The 21093-nt window shown below is 33.8% G+C and overlaps 1 protein-coding gene across 1 annotated transcript in view; it reads right to left on the bottom strand.

Moving 5' to 3' along the window:
* The window catches only part of WDPCP (WD repeat containing planar cell polarity effector), a 318395-nt gene that overhangs the window by 191496 nt on the left and 105806 nt on the right, over window positions 1-21093 (bottom strand). Inside the window, exons 9-11 of the mRNA XM_069493874.1 lie at window positions 16958-17072; window positions 14484-14617; window positions 10815-11006 (exon numbers count right to left, since the gene is read on the bottom strand). Of these exons, the coding sequence (XP_069349975.1) occupies window positions 10815-11006; window positions 14484-14617; window positions 16958-17072 (441 nt within the window). The remainder of the gene's footprint in view (window positions 1-10814; window positions 11007-14483; window positions 14618-16957; window positions 17073-21093) is intronic.

The raw sequence follows: 21093 nt of genomic DNA, 5'->3' as shown, positions 1-21093 counted from the left end.
ACATCCAAAATACCTGTATGTTTAAAGTATTTTATATACCTGGGTTCAAAATTTAATTCCAAATTGGACCTGACTGCCACAAACAACACTGCACAGTTAAAAAAAAAAAGCAAATATAGGGCCTGATCCTTGTTTTGGCAATACAGAATGCTGAGATCTTGGGCAAGATCACCTTTTACAACTGGAGTTTTTTCATCTGCAAAATAAGGATTTATTCACCTGTGTTTCAGGATTGTTATAAGAATTAAAGATAATGTAATGAACATGCAGAGGACAGAGGAGCCCTCAATAAATAGTGGCCATTATTGTTGTTCCTGAAGAAAAAGCCCTGAATTCTTTGGCAAGGATGGTAGATAACAAAAAGAATGAAAAACATTGACACTAAATAAAATCCGTATTTGGTTATTTAGAATTTATGGCTGATATTTATATAGTGCAAACTATAAATGTGTAAGATAATTTTAAACATAGCAAAGATGTGGCTTGGAAGTTAATATTAAACTGATTTAATTGATTTATGATATTTAGCAGTGTACTTGGCACATGGTGGCGGCTCAATAAACACTATTCATGGAATACATTCAAAAAAGACACATAAATTTCATATTTAATTTCATGAGTACAAATTTATTTTAAATCATACTTATGTGATTTTTAAAGATAACCAATATTATTAAAATGAAAGAAACATTTCTATGTTTCTATAAAATAATGAAAATGTCTATGAAAATAATAAATTTGTATACTGCCATGATACAGGTTATCATGTACTATAATAAAATAAACAAGAAGCAACAATAAATATGTAGAAGCTGGGCATGGTGGCACACATCTGTAGTCCCAGCTACTCAGAAAAGCCTGAGGCGGGAGGATTGCTTGAGGCCAGAAGTTTGAGACCAGCCTGGGTGATATAGTAAGGCCCTATCTCAAAAACATAGTAACAAAAGAAGTACACAGATACAGTAAATCTTCACAGGGAAATGTTTATAAAATAATTTGGCTGATACAGCACAAGCCCTTTGTGAAAAAGTTTAGATCAGGAAGAGCGAAATGATACTTGTGTATTACTTAAATGTGGTATTAATATTTTAATTTGAAGGAAAAGACTGAAATTTCAATTAGAATTCTGAAGGAAGACATTTTGTATTTAAAAAATACGGAGAAACAGATAATCATCGATAAAAATGGGCTCAGATAAAATATGGCAATAAGATGCCTCGGAAAAAAATTCCATCATTCTGTTCTAGGAAAATGCTAATGTGATAGACCAAGATAATGAAAATGAAGTACAAACACCTGCATTTTCAGCAGCCTTCTGAAGTTATTTAAGCATTATATATCCTATTGACTGAAGAACTATATGAAAGAAAAAAATATGTTAATATATTTTCTAGCTGTAAGACATTCTGTTAGCAGATTCTTGCAAATAAGAAGTTGGAAATACCAAATAGAATTATGTAGTTATTGCAAAATACCTAGAAAAAAATGCAGACTTTTAAAAATCTAAACTTGCACATACTAAGACAGCTCTCATCTTATATTTATGCAGCTAGTGTTTCTCCCCAAATGAACTTAGATTGAAGTACTAGTCAGGAGATGATCAAGGCCAAGATATGATCAAGGAATGAAAAATATGGTGTGTAGTGAAGGGAGAAATGCTAAATGACAATGCCCTGAAGAAAAGCACAACAGAGAGAGAATAATTCAAAAAGGGGATTGTGGTTGGTGACACTTATGTAACCTATCAAGATTAATTTGAAGTCTACTTCCACTTTCCATGAGGCATGCTCATTGTTATCGCCTACAAACTTCATGATCAAGAATTCCCTTCTCTCATTGAGTTCTTGGTCTTAATCCTATCTTCAGGTACTTCTCAGACTTAGTGAATTTTGAAATCTGTTAACCTTTTAAAGATTCTTAAAATATATGTCAGAGGTTTCAGGAACTGGTCATTAGAATTCAAGTGGGAATGCCTATGATAACAAACGGTAAAAAGTTCTAACAAAGGCATAGTGAATAGGCAAACAATGAGAAGCGGAAGAACAGCATAGATAATTAAAGGATGAAAAAAATAAAAACTTTTGCAAGGCGAAAAGTCTGCTGAAAGTCTGAAAATCTAAAGCAAAAGAGTTCTGCTTTAATTTGAAAGCAAGAGGGAGGTACCAAGAAGAAAAACACAGAAACACAGGCAGTGTGTTAGCTACACTACAGGCTACGCGATGTTAGAAGTGGCCAATGAGGGAAGATTGTCTTACAAGAGATGGACGGCCATGACTCAATGTTTTTTGTTGTTGTTGTTTTTTAAAGAAAACATATGGTAAAGAAATAAATGGTAAGAACTGAAAAATTGAAGCTAAGAAAGAGTAGAAGAGATAGAGAGTCCTAAAGGTTCTGGAATTTCCCAATTTCAAGGATAAACAGGTTGGTAGTATCAATCCTAAAGTAAATTGTTTTAGCCAAGTTTAAATCAATAAGCTTTAAGGTTGAAACCACTTAAAAAACGTATTACTGAGATGATTCATTTTTATTCTTAAAAAAGCTAAATTTGAAAAAGTAGATAGAATTGATCCAAAAGTCATCAAAGAAGGAACAGTACAGAGAATGAAAGGCATGATAAGTCAATATGATTGTTACCACCTCTGGAAGATATTTTAAAATTAGGAAAGCACAAAAAACAGAAAAGCAATCACAGTGAGTTAGAGATAGGCTCAAGATTCTCATGTTTCATGTTTCAGTGAGAGAGAGTCTCTATTAAGACTCTTAAGTCACACTTATGTAAATCAGGAAAAACATTTGAAGAGTGGCCTTTACTGAAACTGAATAGCTTCACTAGTAGGTAATTTAAAAGATTATGCAGCAACCAAAAGTTCTTAGCTTGTCAGTAGAATTTATTCTGATACCTACATTTCCCTCCTCACTTCATGGAAATTTTTAGGAACAGAAGTTAAAGGTACATTTTATTTTTACTTCTTTGTTATGAAACATTGAAAACACACATAAAAGTAGAGAGAATAATATGATATATGTGAAAACAGCTTTATGAAATACTATCCTTTTAATTTTTTTAAAGACATAAAATATCACACACATGTTTGAAGCCTGCCAGATCCCATTCCCTTCTCTCATTCCTCAGAGGCAACACTATTATGAATTTGGTATTTATTCCTATGTATTACTATTACTTCATCAATCCAAAACAACTCTGTAGAACACATAACATTATTTTGAATGTTCTAAATTTTTATATAAATGTTATTATGTTATGTCATGCTGTAATGTCTTTTTGCTCAACTTATTCTTTTGAGATTTTACATAGCTCTAGTTCAGTCATTTAAACTGCTGTATAGCATTCCACCCTCTGAATGCACCACAAAATATGTTTTCATTTTCCTCTTAATAGACATTTAAATTTTTCCAAATTTCTTTACTATTATAAACAATGATGCTAAGAACACTATTGTACATGTCCCCTTACGCACATGAGACTGTTCTTCTTAGTGTAGGAGAGTCATCTTCAATCATATTCGTTATTGCTAAATTGCTCTCTACCACAGTTTATTAATTCACTATTCAATAAGTAGTGAATAACAGTTCCTATTCCTACATCTTTACTTATTCAAATATATAAATTAAAAAAAATAGTAACAATCATTTTCAAATGGATACATCTCTTATTTTTAATAGCTTTCAATGAACTCTGACATTTATATGCAGGAGATATATATATATATATATATATACATATATTTATGTCTTACAACCATAAAAAGAAAAGTTTAGAAAGATGTACATATTTACTAGGAAGCATAAGTATTCCCTTATACATACTTTTTTGTATGTGAAAGTTATAAATTTGTATGTTCATATTAATAAAATCCTCCAATCCATAGAACTACTTGTTATAACAGTCAACAAAATATATTAAAAACTTATTTCATGAAAGAGTAGGCAAATAGATCAATGGACCAGACTGGAGAGCCCAGACATAGACCCACACAGATACAGTCAACGGATATCTGACAAAGCAGCAAAGGCAATTCAATGGAGAAAGGATAGTCTTTGCAACAAGTAGTGTTGAAACAACTGTACATTCACATGCAAAAACGTGAATCTAAACATAGACTTTAACCTTTTACAAAAAATTGTTCAAACTAAATGTGTTTATCATGACCATGAACATAATAGAATCCCTGATTCTGGAAAGGTGGTAGTGGTGGTACCATAGATTTTTACCTCTCTAAATCCCCACATAAAACAGACAGTTAGTTCAACTAAATAGCAAAACCAAAAACCCATGGACAACTAGATGAGGATTAAAAGAGAGGGCATTTTATGTAATAAATATATGATCCAATAATATAAAATATAACTATTTAAAAATGGAAGGGGGATAAATGAGGAAAACATAGGCAAAAAGTTTTTGAATGTTCTCAGTAATTTATACTAATAGTGGTAGAATTAGCATGATTATTTTGAGACTGTCAGGTATGTACTGTGGGATACAATAAATGAGTAATTATGGGATAGTCTATAATAATTTATCCCCTGTACCCCTACAAGCTAGGATTTTTTGATATGGAAGAGAGGAAATACAAATATAATACAAAAGAGATTAAATTAAAAACCCTGAATTTGAGTTAGAAGTATCAATGAACTCTATACATATATATATAAAATCTCTAACTTTTTCTACTGAGGAAACCTAAAAACAATGACCAACTCAAAAACAATAGCCTAATATCCTTAACACCTTGACTTCAGCTTAAAATACCATTTTCCATTAAAAGGAAAAATAAAAGTGTCTTGGAGAAATTACTAACTTCAGGTCTGGAACAGGAAATATACAAGATGAGCATAGAACATGTTGTCACACCAGGTAGCAGAGAAGATACCCAAGACTGGTGAGGTCATAACAAAAAGAGGAGCCAATTTAAAGAGGCTCTCACTGGCCAAAGATAGGACAATCTGAGCTTCCAAAGGGATAAAAATTATAATTTATGAGGCCCATAAAATTGAGTATTTTAAATTCATGAATTAATAATACTATTTAAAAAGTAAAAACTAATTGGTCACCTTCAGGGAGTGGTAGGGAATCAATTAATTCTCTTGAAAAATTAGTAAATAGAAAAGAATCAGACATTTATCTTGCTTATCCTATGTGAATACAACTATTGGGAAAACAAATAGGAGTTGACTGGAAGTGTCTCTATAAAAGTATCCTGAGTAATAAATGAAAAAGAAACAATATAATTAGAATATTACCATTTTACAATCCTAATGAATTAATAGATCTAGGCACTCAACACCAAAGCTGCTAACATCAAAAAGAGAAACAACAGGCTGGGTGTGGAATTATAGGCGCAGTCCTATAATTCTAATGCTTTGGGAGGCTGAGGTAGGAGGATCACTTGAGTCCAGGAGTTTGAGACCCGCCTGGGCAATAGTGAGACCCCATCTCTACAAAACATAGAAAAATTAGCCAGACGTGGTGGCAAGCACCTATAATCCCAGCTACTTGGGAGGCTGAGGCAGGATTGTTTGAGCCATAGGAGTTGGAAGCTGCAGTGAACTAGGATAACTCCACTGCACTCTATCCTGGGCAATAGAGCGAGATGCTCTTTCTCAAAAACAACAAAGAGAGAACCTGAAATTTTGTGCCTCCTGATGAAAGAACAAATCATCCCATAGAGTCTTGCCAAAACTGACTACTAACTTGCAGAATTCTCAAAGGACAGAGAAACACGTCAAACCATGCAGGAATATGCAAACAACAAAATCCAGACTATGGGACACTATAGTGTCAACAGGAAAATTTTAAGGAAAAGAAAGGGATGGATAGGGAACTTACAGATTAAAAGAGATTTAAGATATACATTAAAATGTTTTAAATAGCTAATATCAAACTATGGTTTCTAGGGATGCAGACTCAGGTGATAAAAACTATATGAGTATACAAGAAAGTGATTAAAAGTCATTATAGTGGTTACTTCTGGGGACAGGGAAGGGGTTAGGATTGTGACAGAGCACATGGGGTTACTTTTGGGTGTCTGCACAGTTCTATTTCTTGACTTGAGTGGCGGTTTCAGTGGTTTTTTTTCCTTATTATAGCTCAATAAACTATACATTTATTTTGTGTGGTTTTCTTTGTGTGTTTTATTTTATGATAAAGAGAGTTTTTTCAAAAACCAGCATCCCTAAAATAGAATATCTTTGTTATTTGGCTGAAAGCTAATACAGTACATGCATTTCTTTGGAAGAGATGTTTCTTAAATATGTTGGCTGTTCAGCTGAATATATTTATAATGTTTTCTGAATGCCTATTTTGTCAAATCATAATATATTAATAGTTGGTCAGATTATTACTTTCCCATTAGTTACTGTTCTTGAAAAATCACTGCAAAAATAGTTTTTAATTCTTATGGGAAAAAATAATCTGTGTAAGGTTATAATTCCCTAAAAATATATTTTATGCAAATATATAAAATATATTACCCTGGCCCTGGCAATATATTTTCAGGTTTAATAGCTCTGCTTATGTATTTTTGATTAATTTGGTAAACAAATTCAGGTGACCTTTTCTGAGTAAGATATCATAGAAATTAACACCATACTCAGAAAGTATTATCAAATCCAAACATCTAAAGAGTTAGAATAGCTGCTTAAATACAAAAGTAAGGGAAGAATAACTTCTTGTCATCACATTATTGACACAGTGAATGAATAAAATACTAGTTTTAGGAAGATGATAGTAACTTTCCAAAAGGAAATATAAAGAGTATGTGGAAATTTAAATGAAAACAACTACCATATTATATATGCTAATCCACATATATACAATTAAAAGACATTTTTAATGAATTTACCAATAAAAACTTCTTTTTCTGCACTATTACATATTTTTCAAAAGAAATTTTTTTCTTAGACTACATAATTCTCTCTGCTCTGTGCTCCTAATTAAGATATAGACTGTTGTTTAGAGCTCTGTGGTGTGAAATTAGACCAGCAGTTTTCTAATATCCATAAAATAAATTTTAAAATGTTTCTCCTCTGAAAGGCAGATAATTCAGTCACAGAGAGCTTATTTCTATGTTTCTTGGTTTTGTTTTGTTTTTTAGGTGCTTGGTAAGCCAATTTTCTACTTAGAATCTACTGTTAAAACTCTCATTTCGTTCAGTATGTGGGCTTTATCCTTTTCACGGTCTGTTATGTAAAAAAAGATGCTTTAAAAAAATTTTTTTTTAATTTGCTATAAAGCAGTGGTTCTCAATTTGGATGCACATGAGAATCACCTAGGGAACTCGTAAGAGATTACTGATGCTCCCTTCCCTCCAGAGATTTTGATGTAACTGGTCTGGGTGGGCCCCTTTTTAAAAGCTCTGCAGGTGATTGTAATGTGTTGCCAAAGCTAGGAACTATTGCTCTAGGATCCTGCCACTGTTCAAATATAAGCTTATTATCTTTTCTAACTGAACCTGGATGGGAAATGCTTTTTTAAAATTCTACGGTTTAGTAGATCCAAAGATTAAATTTCTTCTCTACAAGGCAGCTATTTTTTTAGTTTGAATTTTAGGGTTAAAGAGCACATTGTATCTTTATTCTGATAATTAGTTCAAGAAGTCCCTTGGCTACTAGTGAAAAAAAATTTAAAGGGATATACCTGAATACTACTTTAACAGACTGGTGGTTTTAGTTCATGATATTCTAAAAAAATCTTTTACACTTCATAGTTAAAGATTATGTCTTCACACACACAAAAAGAAAAATAATTACTGCCCTAGACATTTTTTCCAAAAGATGTTCACCTTTTGCATATTGAATTTCACATGAGGTTCTGAAAAAGAAAACTTTACAAATTTTTCCAACAAGTTAATATTGATAGAATAACTAAAAGTGCCAAATCCTAAAACAAAAGCTCTTGTCAAAAAATTAATTATATATCTGAATATATAGGGATCAAAGGATCAAAAAGGGGGACATTATGTAATCAGTGAATAAAAAATCATGTGCAAATACCATATGCAACTTTATAAAAGTATATTCATATACATAAAATGGATAATTTTCTAGAAATACAAATTATGAAAAACAAAAGGAAAAAACAAAATTTCCAAAAAACAAAAAATCCTTTAAAAATGGAATCAGTAATGAAACATCTATCCTCCTTGAAAGACACCACACCCAGGCAATTTTATAGGTAAGTATTACCAAACCTTCAAGTATCAGATAATTCCTTTTGGTACTGTTTCAGAGAGGAAAAAAAGTAAAAGCTAGCCAAATCACTCTGACATCAAACCTAGAAAGGATAAGAAAAGAAAGTAAAATTGTGCACCAATTTCATATTTGAGCACATTGTGAAGCCTCTTCAATCTTCTCTCCTTAACATCTCTCTAAATAGAATCAATCACCACTCCCCACTGGCTCCCACTATAGCTTACCCATACTCTATCCACAGCACCATTACCACTTTAACAACTTACACATTTTCATACTTGTCTCTCATTGGTAGACACTAAGGTCCTTGCAGGCAGGGACAGTTTCTTATTCATACCCCCTGGTATGAAATACAGTGCTTACTCCATGGTCATGCTCAATAGTTGCTGAATGACATGGCTATTTCAGGTAGAAATATCATTAATGTGTACATCCAGGAGGGAAATAATGAGTTAGTGTGTAAATTCATTTGGCTAGAAAATAGGTTTATATAAGTAAATAACACTGGAAAGGTGGGTCAAGGCCAGTCAGGATGGGCTTCCCAGTGCTGAGGCTGAGTTTGGTTTCAGCATCTCCTGAAGACTTTTGAGCAGGCAATGCTAAATCACATCTGTGCTTCAAGATCCAGATAAGCACTTTTTAGAGATCTCAGGGCCCTGGAGGGGACCTACCTGGATTAAATCCATCATTTTAAAAATAAAAAAACTAAAGCTAGACAGGGTAGATCTACCCAAGGCCACAGAACATAAAATTAGCTAGAAGTAGATAGAAACTTAGAGGGACTAAACTTGATTAAGGTCACACGGTTAATATGTGCTGCAACCAACAGGCAAACCCAGGGTTGTTGAGCTCTAAAGTTTATCGTTTAGATGACACCAAGCAAAGAAGTATATAGACCATATGTACAACCTTTTTAGGACAGTCCTAATTTCATTTAATATACTCATTTCAAATAAAAGAGTAAAATGTGTAACTAAAAGCTGATTTCATTTAATAGAACACTAATTAGCTTAATCACTTTAAGTCATTTTGATGAAGTCTGCCACTCAATGAGCGTCAGGATTCAAGATCAATAAAATGGTGGGCATGAACAGGAAGTGATCAGGAACACAGCATTTCTTTAGCCTCACAAAATCCATACCTAAATGCTACAAGTGATATTAGTCACTGCAACAGAATCGGAAAAGTTCCAGAAAAAGGAAACTAGAAAAATCTACAGGCAATTGAGAAGACTCCTAAGGAAGACATACATACATACATATAAACATACATACAATATTAGGACTTTTCAGTCTTAAAAGACAGCCTGAAAGTTAATAAAACCAAAAGAGGTAGATAGGGATAGAGAAAACTTAAACTTGTTCATTTTATCTCGGGATATTAATTCTGAGAAATACTCCTTAAAGACTAAAAGATGACAGATTTAGAGGAAAATATAAAAACATACTATTTTACCCAGGTAAAAACTTTAAAAGGTGGGGTGGGAGGGACAGCTCTTTTTTTTTTTTAATTATAAAAAATACAAATAGGGAATTTTATACTCAAAGTACTAGTACAAACTGAAAATACACATAGGTTCACACATGAATGAATGATCAAACCATTGTCAGGAACAGATAGAGTGAGGATATTGTCCTCATCTCACAGATTACCCTTTTTGGTGCTCCTGTCTGAGACAGGATACTAGACTGAGAAGGCCATTGCTCTATTTCTCTCCTGTCCCAGCTATGGTTTGGCACCACAGGGTCTTGCACAAAATAGGCATTTGACTAATGTTTGTTAATTGACATTTGAAGAGGGTAATTGGTAACATAGCTTTCACAGGCATGAAATCATGAGCAAACAGTAAGGACAGTACTAATAATGTTAATAACAAGAATCACAACAGTGAACAGTGATTCAGAGTTTACTATACGTTGGTATTGCTCTGTGGTCCCCAACTGCCAGGCCACGGACTGGTACCATTAGGGATCAATTGGGCCACAGAGCTCACTGCTACCAGCCCCCCTCCACCCCTCCATGGAAAAATTATCTTCCATGAAACTTAGGAACCAGGGCCCATACAGCAGGAAGCTAGTGGTAGGTGAGCAAGCGAAGCTTCATCTGTATTTACAGCCACTCCCCATTGCTCACATTACCACCTGAACTCCCCCTTACCCTATCAGTGGAAAAACTGTCTTCTATGAAACCGGTCCCTGGTGCCAAAAAGGTTGGGGACTGCTGCTTCATCAGTCTTCATTAACTCTATTTTTCAACTAATGAAACTATAGCACATAGAAGTCAGCAATTTGGTCAAGACAGAGAGCTAGGGAGTTGCACAGCCAGCATTTTAACCCAGAAGCCTCTGCTTTTAATCGCTACACTATTCCAGCCAGCCCTGGAATTGTCAGGGTATCCTCTAGATATGCCAGCCCTGGAATTGTCAGGGTATCCTCTAGATATGATAATTCTTAGGATCTCATTTCATATGTAATTTCCTTTTTTGAATATTTGGAAAAAATTATAAGTTAAAAAAATTATTCACATCCATTTGAGAATAGAAAAACCAATAATTCTAGTTTATTTGTACTTTATTAAAATGTATGTATTTGTTTTAGATTTACCTCTAGTCTTCCTTGAGCATAACCCAGGAGCAGCAGATTGGCTCTGTCCTTCTCAGAAGAAATAGGGGTCCACGGCCAAGCATCATCACTGACGAGTGGCCACCAGCAAACAACTATATCCTGAACACAATTAATAGCTAGATGACGCTCTGTTGTCCTGTTTACTGGGCCAGGTATTTCATAATAGGAAATCTAATGATAAAAAAAAGTATACAAGAAATATTTCTTTTAAAAATGCAAAACCCTCAAAGTATTATAAAAATTAAAGCATCTGGAAATGTAGATACATGCAAGTAAATGTGCATGTTAAATATGTGCTTAAGAAGGTGTCAGAATTTACTAAATTCTTTTGACACATACATAAAAAAGACATATGTTCAAAATTCTCCCCATTTTTAGCAGGAAGGAAAAGGAGAAATGTGAGTTAGGGAGGAATTGGATGTAGCAATTCCAATCAATACCAAAATGTACAGTCATGGTTGCTTGACAGCATCGACCTACACATAGGATTTAAGACTAGCTGTATTAAATGACAAGTTCAGTACTGCTGACCAAGAGTGTCTGACTACTGTTTAAGACATAACACGTTAACAATGACTGACAACAATAAAAGGAAAAACAACTTGAGGCAAATATCTCTTTAAAGAATATATCAGACATATACACATATATTCTGCATAAAAGGGATAAGCCACAGCATCATGCGTAAAAGTTTATGCAGCTTCTGAGAATTATGCTTCTCTTTCTTAGGAAGGATTTGTAGAATTTATTATTCAAACTATGTTATTTTGGAACATGGTTATTTGAAAACATAAGCACGGCACCATCTGGGTGACACATGCCAAGGAAATATAGATTGCACCGTATTTCTGCTTAAAGAATTAATGGAAGGTTGATAGCTTGGAAGAAAAAAAAAACTATCTTGCCATTGCTGGTCAGCAATAATCGAACCACTTTCTGGGGATTAAGCGCATGGCTAAGCCTACTGGACCAGACACTAGCAAAGGGCAGGGGGTCTTCTTATCAGAGAAATGCTTCTGGAGCCAGTCTCACTACATGACAGATTGCTTTCATATTCCTGTCTGCAAGGCAACAAAGGATGGCAGTAATGCGATAATGCCAGAGTGCAATGGGTGTTAAGAACCCGTTGCATTTATGTATTGTATTTAGTAAATAATCAGGCTCATCCAAATTGTGATCTCACCACTCAACCAAGGCCATTAAAATCAAGGTTAATGCTTTAATAATCCTCTGCTATTTTTTTTCAATATGGTCAAAAGGAACCCTTTTCTATTTGCATGGCCATAATATTATTGACCTCTTCATCCTCTGAATGCACATCAAAAGGAACTGAAATCAAAGTAATTACCAGTGTTGTTCTCTCATGGTAAACATTTAACTCCTTGCACTGTCCCTTCACTGTTAAATAAATTGAACTGGATTTTTAAAATGTAGACAGGAAAACTTGTTAAAGGTCAATAGTTTTAGGATATTTACTCTGCAATTTTCTTTGCCAAAATTATGTCAATCTGAAAGAATTAAATTATGATACCGCTATAACAAAAAGCAGAAGTACAATACTCTATACCACTTCCTTATTTTAAAATCCAAATGGGTAATGACAGACAACATAGATGTACTTAATGCTTTTAAGTGCAAATTCTTATATTTAAGCTCTCAATATCATTATTTTAACTATTTTCTTATTCGAAAGAAATATCACAATGAAATTACTAAGTGCTTAAAAACACACATACATTATTTTGATGTCTGACTTGCCACATAAACATATTACCTATGAATTTCTCGATGAGGAAATAGTTTAAAAAGAGCAATTGAAATTTTCAGTTCTTACATAATGCAAATCATTTACGTTACTTGAAATTTCATGTTTCCTATGAGTTTTAATGTTATCAGTATTCTGTCATGATGATCAATAGAGCAAGTAAAATGAACAAATTTCTTAAAATATCCTTCTAATGGACAAATGGAAGATTTAACTAAGTATTAAATATCTATATTTTAAACATTAAACCAGGAAATGAAATTCATGGGCTTTCCAAAAGGAAACAGATTACTTTTCTAATGTATAAAAATGAAGTGGAGTGCCCATGTTCCTAATTTCCAAAATCTAAAGGCAGAAAAAATAAGCAAGCAATTCCCTTACATAAGGTATAAGAACCCAAATACTAGATTTTCCATATCTTTTCATAAGAAAAGATGACATCCTGACAGTTTTCTCTGGTCTCATTAACAGGTAGCTACTGTCCTTCAGTTGAGAAGACTTCACCAAGCTATCCATCACATTTAAGATGAAGAAAACAGTCATGCAAAATTTTATATATTAGCATTAACAACATTTACTTTAAATGATTTGAGTTAATGCATACTGGTGCATTTTAAAAACCAATATTAGTAAATAAACAATATTCTAAGTAAATCTACAGTTAGCCATTCTGGAAAATAACAACCCTATAAGAATGCTAAGATCACGTTTTTTTTGGCTAACCCAATATAATACATGAGTACCTCTAATTTCTAGTTCAAGAAAATCAATATTTATAGAAGTTCCACAAAGCTGGCAAATAAACCAGATTATAGTTTATTACCACAATGAAAAACCCATTTAATATGTTTTATTCCATGTTAAGATGTTTCTACTAAATTAAACTAAATCCTCCCCACACCACTACTACCTTATTCATAATAAGTAATAATCCCAAAGGGTAAAAGTTTAAGTACTATTTTTCCAAACACACATACAAGTTTCAAGCCACAGAGCTGGCTTCTAAAACTCCTTGCCCTTGCTATAGATGCTCTAGGGATGGCATAAGTGTGCATCTTTTTTAAGGAAGCTGTATATCAGCTCTGTTCCCAGTGAACAGTGAACTGTCTCAAATCCACGTCACAGAGGCTGGATCAATCTTGCAAACACAAGTCATTGCTGAAAAGAGGCCTTGAACTGAAACAGCCTGGAAAATGTATTAGATACTCATCCTAGCAGAGAGTATGCCTTCCCAGCAGTTAAAATGTAATGTGGCAAAACTTAAATTAAACACATCATTTAAAATAAAAATCCTGTCTTAACAGATGTAAAGTCCCTGATACAGTAAGGAAACAAATTACTTGGAGTTAGTGAAGGGAAGAGATACTAACACATGAAGGAGATTTCTTTTTGCAGTTTCTCCAGTTATATTGAGGGGAGGGGTTCTTCCCACTCCTTATTTATTACACTTTTCTATTAAACTTTGAAAATGCCCTTTTCCTTCTTTCTTTTCTTGTGAAGTGGAAACTAGAGCAGCTATCCTAGCCTAAAAAGATGTTATGGGGTCTTAGGGGAAAATGAGAATGGTATATATACTATCATCAGCAAGAAAACCATTTTTTAAAAGTGTAACTTGCCTCTATTATCTGTCTTTGACTTCTGTAAGTACTATATAAATTGCTCCAAACATGCCATTGTAACACTCCCCCCAACCCTGCATAGTGAGAATGAAAGAGAACACTTACAATGGCCTCTGTTAGCAGTGAAGCAAGCTTAATCCTATAATAATTCTGGTTTTTCTGAAATCCAGAAATGTTCAGGAATAATGAGCATAACATCAACTCATGTGATATCTAATATTCCTTAATGATTAATAATATGACAATATAAATTGAAATTTCTACCTTATAATCCAAGGCTGAGAGTTTTTCTAGTCTTTTGTTTACATCAGGAGAATCCATCTTCTTGGTAAACTGAATAAAACATAGTTTGTTTTGTGCCAAAAATGATAAGATGATAAAACTGTCTGTGAGAAGAGCTAAAAAACATGATTTGGTAATACCAGGTTAGAATAATAATAAATGAATAGATTTTTTTCCACTGAAATATTATAAAAAGTTACTTTCAGAAGATACATATTAATTGAAATTGCTAAAGTTTCCTAAATATCATGACATTTTACAAAAATATTAAAGATATTAGGAATAAGCAATAATCATCAATCTAATCATACATGGATTTGATATATTTTTTTTTTTTGCCTATGACTATTTCAATATACACTGATATTTGGGGATAACCACCAAATAAGATGTATTTGGAACCAGGGCTAGAAAAGTATCAAAGAAAGACTATCCACACCTGAATATAGAGATGAAAAAATTTATTTTTATTTGTGCCTAGACTTTAATCCTATGTTTCTATGACATAAACCATCTGAGAATACAGTAGATTTATTAGGCGATACTGATTAGTGTTTTCTACCAATCTCAATTTTTCTTATTTTAAAACTTTTCATCAATAACTCTTTTTTGAGAATAAACAAGCTAAATGAAAGAAAGCATATTATTCCCAAGATGTATATTATATAAATTGATATTTAATAATGAAGATTAGCAAAAAATTTCTATAGCCTTGTTTCTAAAGCATACATGTATGTAGATAATTAATATTCATGGATTACAGAAAAGGTTATTAATGTTACATAAAATTATTGATAAAAAACATAGGAATTTGAGAAATGATTTGTATTGTTCCTAGCATAAAGAAATTATTAAATGATTTATACATTTTCCTTTACTTCCACACCCCTGGCTGTGCAAGCAGTGACCAACAGTGGATCTACACAATTACAGGAGAATCTGGACAACTGCCAAGAAATCACATTGTTATCATGTTCCCAGGAGAGTGTATTATTTGGGGTACAAATAAAAGAAGTGAAAAAAGATAACTCAGAGACACAAATAGTGTGAGAAGTCTCCTTTTAATTCTTATCGAGGAGCATCAATATGACAAAATCATCACAGCCACTATTTTATTTGCAATGTTAATGAAGGGGTCATTTATTAGACATGCGAAAACGAAACCTCTTCCACAGGGAAGCTTCCTTAGCACCATATTCCTATAAGGAAGGGGGCATAGCACGCTTATAATCTTACCCCGGCTTATTATTATCAATAATGTTGCTAATTATAGCCATGCTACAGAGTACTTTTCTTTAAGATAATGTGATTATGTCTCATTTATTCAGAGGTAGCTAGTGAGAGCATACAGCAAAAAGATTTCTTTATTCTCACCTCTGTCCTTTCCACTAAACCATATTTTCCTTTGATTATTCATTTTAAGATACTGACCATTTTCAATCTTTCTTGATAATGCAATGTTTCTAGACCTTTTTACCTTGAATAAAAGAACATAATCTCAAAAATTCAGGAGTCAGCACGATATAGTGAAAAGAAAATGGGCTTTGCAGCCAGAACCTGTGTTCAAATCTCAGCTCAGTCACTTTCTAGCTATATGACTCTGGGCGTATTCCTTAGTAGCTCAGCTTCAGTTTCTTTAGGTATAAAAATGGAAATAACTATACCTTATACAACTGTTTTCTTGAATTAAATGAAATAGGTAGGCTGGCACCCAGCATAGAGCCTTTATGGCTCAATAAACGTCAGTATCCTTCCTATTCGATGATTGGCTTAAAATCTTTTTCTTACGTGCTTTATACCAATTATACACTGATTGTAGTGTCACTTAATAGAATTATATTTAGCCAGTATATTTGACACTAATTTTTGATATTTAGAAAATGTACCCCCAAATCTCTCAAAAGTTAATGTTCATAAGACTTTAGTAAGAAAGAGGGCCAGGCGTGGTGGCTCATGTCTGTAATCCTAGCACTTTGGGAGGGCAAGGCTGGAGGATTGCTTAAGGCCAGGAGTTCGAGAAGACTTTAGTAAGAAAGAATCTTCCAGCAGGAGCCAAAGCACATTTTTTTTTTTTTTTTTACCAGTGGTTCTGTTGACATATTTGTGTTATTTATTCAAAATTCATTTGGAAATGAAACATATTTGAAATGTCAATAATAGAGGACTAATTTTGAAAGAATCAAAACAAAACCCTATTTAAAAAATACATTCACATTTTATAAGGAAAGGTGAAACATACTCAGAATATAAGCCTAACACTTGACAAGACAAAAACTTTGATATTAAATATTAGTCAAAACTTGTATTGGTCTCAGGAGTTGTAAGTATGCTATTATAAGCAATTACTTGTTGTGTTTGCAAGTCCCCAGTGGTAATAATTAGTCTACCTGTGGACACACTATTTCTCCTGTCCCACTGTTAATGTAAGCAATTGATTTGCACATGGGGGTAATTACCATCACTGATGGTGTCTGAGATGAGCTTCCCCACTAGGCTTCTGTCAATCACCACTTTCTCCAGCTGCGGCCCAGAAAGGCTTAAGGACACCAGCACACCTGAACCAAAGAGGAGCTAAAACCAGGTAAGGGAGATGAGGGGGAGGAAAACATGATGAGAACTACAATTTTTTAAAAATCTCTCTCCAAATGTATAACTTATATAGATATTTACACATACATCTACACCATGAAATTACAAAGAGTTTTTCTTCATTGAAAAACAATCACTGACATTCTGAGTAAAAAGAGACAGGTGGCTAAATGATGCAATGCAGTAAGTGCATTGATTAAAGCTACATGCAGAAACCTAATTTAGTCCACGTTTATTAGAAATCTAATATTCTAAATACTTAGAAAGTGCCTATGCAGAAATACTGCTTTGTTTTACATTCAGAAAATGTAATGTGTTCTATTAAAATATTTTGAAAGATTACTATTTATATCAGAAATGAAAATATTTCTTGAAGTTTGAATAGTCATTGCTACACATTAAATATAGAAGAGATGCACCATTACAATATAAACAACTAATGTTACGATTTATAAACCCTACTTACTTCTAAAAATAAAGGTCTTGTCAGTCTAAAATATTAAAATATATGTAAATCAAGGCAATTAAGTAAAATGTTAAATTTTTAAAACCGTAAATAAATAACACACCAGAAACAATTTCACAAGGAGAGATAAAGAAATATAGTAAAGCATCCAGGCTTTATCAATATCAGTGTTCACATAACCACCCAACAAAAGATGATTAGATATCACCATTATAATTTTATACTACTCCTTTCCATTTGTGGCAGCATAATTCATTCATCTCCAAATGTTTAAAACTTCTAAAAGGGCTACGCATATGCGTATGCTTGTTATCTATGAGATTATGAAATATCAACATTGGAAGAAATTGTTTCACCTTCAAGGCAACAGACTCAACGCTGATGAATCATGGAATAGCATATGGTATAAGAAGAAAAAAACCAATTGTCAGTAAACTAATCAGGAACATGCTAGGCAAACTCAAAGACAACTATGATGTTAAACAAAACAGGGGAATCCCCCACCCACCTAGGCATCATGTCTCAGCTAGAAAGGATGATTCTATGTTAAGACGTATTTGGACGTGTGAAAGATGAGCAGCATGAGGGACCAGGGTAATAAAAAGACAGACCACCATTTCTCCACTGCTTAACAGATTCCAGACACATGAATCCGAAAAAAACCCTGAAGGGTCCCTTTGTATACACTGTTAGAACCCTTGTCCTAGTCACGAGAAAGCTCACTTTTACTTGCCTTAATGGACTGTTTCATTTCACATTAATGTCTCTAAAGGCGTAGGGGAGGAGGTGGGACCTAATCATCTTTATGAGTTTTGGAGACTAATAACAGAAGGCACATTTGTTTCAAGAACTTCAAAATACTTCACAAATTAATTAATCTCTACCGAATTACATCCAGCCCTACAACATAAGTTGATGGCAAATACTGGTAGTACCCTTTTGGGAATTCCCCCATTGCAAGGTAGCATGTGGTCTTTATTCCCCAAATTCTCCCTTATTCAATAGGAAATTTTGGGGTCATTTTTAATATCTATTTCTCTCCTTTATGATAGATATTCTGCCTTTCCTCCATTATTCAAAGCATTTCTAAAATCTGTCCTTTTCTATTTATTTTTGTCTACCAAAACTTTATACCTATACTCTTAAGCCCCTCTTTCTTAATTACCCACTGACTATTAGCTCCATACGGATATTGGCTAGGCCGCATTTATCTTTGTATCTTCAGGACCTAGAACAATGCCAGGCGCTCAATAATAGGATTCTTTTGGAGGAAGAATCATAACTAACTCATCATAGGATCAGATAATTAATAGTTAGGGAAAAAACTGGTCTAATCTTTCATATCCACGTGACATGGATGTTCCTTCTGCAGCATTCCTTCAAACATCCAGCCCATGCTTGAATACTGCCAGTGACCAGGAGCTCACTACTTCACAGGAAAGCTATCTCATAGTTCTAATTGATTTAAAGATCGTTCATGCATTTTTATTCAGCAAAACTTGAATGTTGATTATATACCAAGCACTAAACTAAATTTAATGGTTCAAAAAGGAATGAAATATAATTCTTAAAATAGGTTAATAAAAAGAGGTAGAGATAAAAGCAAATCAATGTTATAAAATGCTATTGCCAGTCCTAATATAGAAGTACATACTGGGTAGACTGAGAAGGAAGTAGTGACTCTCAAGCTTGAGGTTAAGGCTAAAGCTGCCTTCTTAAAACTTCCACAGTAGTCTCAGTTTTTTCTTCAATAGTACCATCTTCAAATATTCAAAGATTAATAACATAGTGGTTAAGAGCACAGACTCTGAAATCAGAATAAAATCAGCAATGGCTCTCCCTCTTACTAGCTGTGTAACATTTAGGGAGTTATTTAACCTCTCTGTACCTTCGTTTCCTCATCTGAAAAGAGATATGATAATATCTGCTTTTTAGGATGAAGATTAAATAACTTTCTACCAACAGCATTTAGAATAATGCCTGACATACTATGTTTGCAATTATCATTATCATTCAACCATTACTCAGATGATGGGTTCTCACTATACTGTTAACCATCTCTGAGCACATTCTTTTGTCTTTTTAAAAACATTATAACCCAGGTTGGACTCAATATTAGACATGGAACACCAGACTCCAGGTGAGTTCTAACCAGTAAAAAGTATAATCTTTTGTCACCTTTCCCATTTACTATGATTTCACAAGGACATTGTCTCCAAGATATATGCAAGTTGCTTCAGAACTCTGGAACCTGGTTTTTCTAAGCCTCCAATTTCTTTTCCCTTATTTTTTGTTCTCACCAGCACAATCATGAAATAACCTTCATCTCCTAATAAAATCTTTTTCTATATATGAGCATTGTCATGTTATAAAATTCTAAACAACACTTTTGTGGGATAGAGAAAAGAAGTGCAACCAGTGGGAGAAGGTAAAAGAAGCAACTGATGCTGGGAAGGATTCAAAGGGGTGAGTGTCATGGAGTCAAAAGCATGCAAAATCAAGCAGATAACTGATTTATGCATGAGGACAGAAGTGATCTGGGGGACTATGGATCCTGCCCAGTGAGCCTGGGCATTCCTTCAGAATCTTTCTCAAAGGATAGGTGCAGCCACTTATTCATACATTCACTCATTCATCCCACAATAATAATCCTATTTAGTATGCTGTATGAGCCAGGCACTGTTCTAGGTGCTGAGAATACAGCAATGAACAAAACAGACAATACCCTTGCCTTCCCTTCCCTCACGGAGCTTGAATTCAAGTGTGGACAACAGACAATAAACAAATAGTTTCAATATAATGTCAAATAGTGATAAGAACTACAGAGCAAAAATAAAGCACAGTAAAGATGTGTATTTCAGGAGGGTGCTATTTTAAGTAGGATGACTAATAAAGAAATAATAAGGCCTCTCTGAGGAAAGGACATTTGAGTATAGACCCAAATGAAGTGAAGGAACAAACCACATAAATATCTAGAGAAAGGGAATACAAAGAGTTCAGAGAGAACAGCAAATGCAAAAACTCTGAGGTCAGAATGTGCCTAGGATGATTTAAGAAAGTGAAGTCGTTGTAGCTGGAGGGGAGTGAGGAGAACGTTCATAGAGGAAGAAGTTAGAAAGGTAGTCAAGGGTTAGGTTAGGTTGGACCTAGTTGAAGACAAGTCACTGAGTGGTTTTAAGCAGCAGAGAACTATAATATAATTTAAGTTTTAAGGCAGGTGGAGGGTGTCAGGGCAAGACCGAAAGCAAGGAGACCATTAGGAAGCTACTGTAGTGGTTCAGGTGAGAGAAAATGATGGCTTGGACTAGAATGGTAATACTAGAGGAAATGATATGTGGACACATTTTAGAAATATTTTAAAGAGAATCTACTAGAACTTGCTGAAGAATTAGATATGGCATATGAGAGAGACTCAAGGGATTCTAGCTGGAGCAACTGGGTTTATTGAGATTGGGAATGCTAGAGGAAAAGCAAATTTAGATTATGGGGAATCAAGAGTTTGGTTCTGGACATGTTAGGTTTAAGGTATCTATGGAC

The sequence above is a fragment of the Eulemur rufifrons genome, chromosome 19, assembly GCF_041146395.1.
Source record: "Eulemur rufifrons isolate Redbay chromosome 19, OSU_ERuf_1, whole genome shotgun sequence".
Classification (NCBI taxonomy): domain Eukaryota; kingdom Metazoa; phylum Chordata; class Mammalia; order Primates; family Lemuridae; genus Eulemur; species Eulemur rufifrons.
This window is presented reverse-complemented; position numbering and strand designations above follow the sequence as displayed.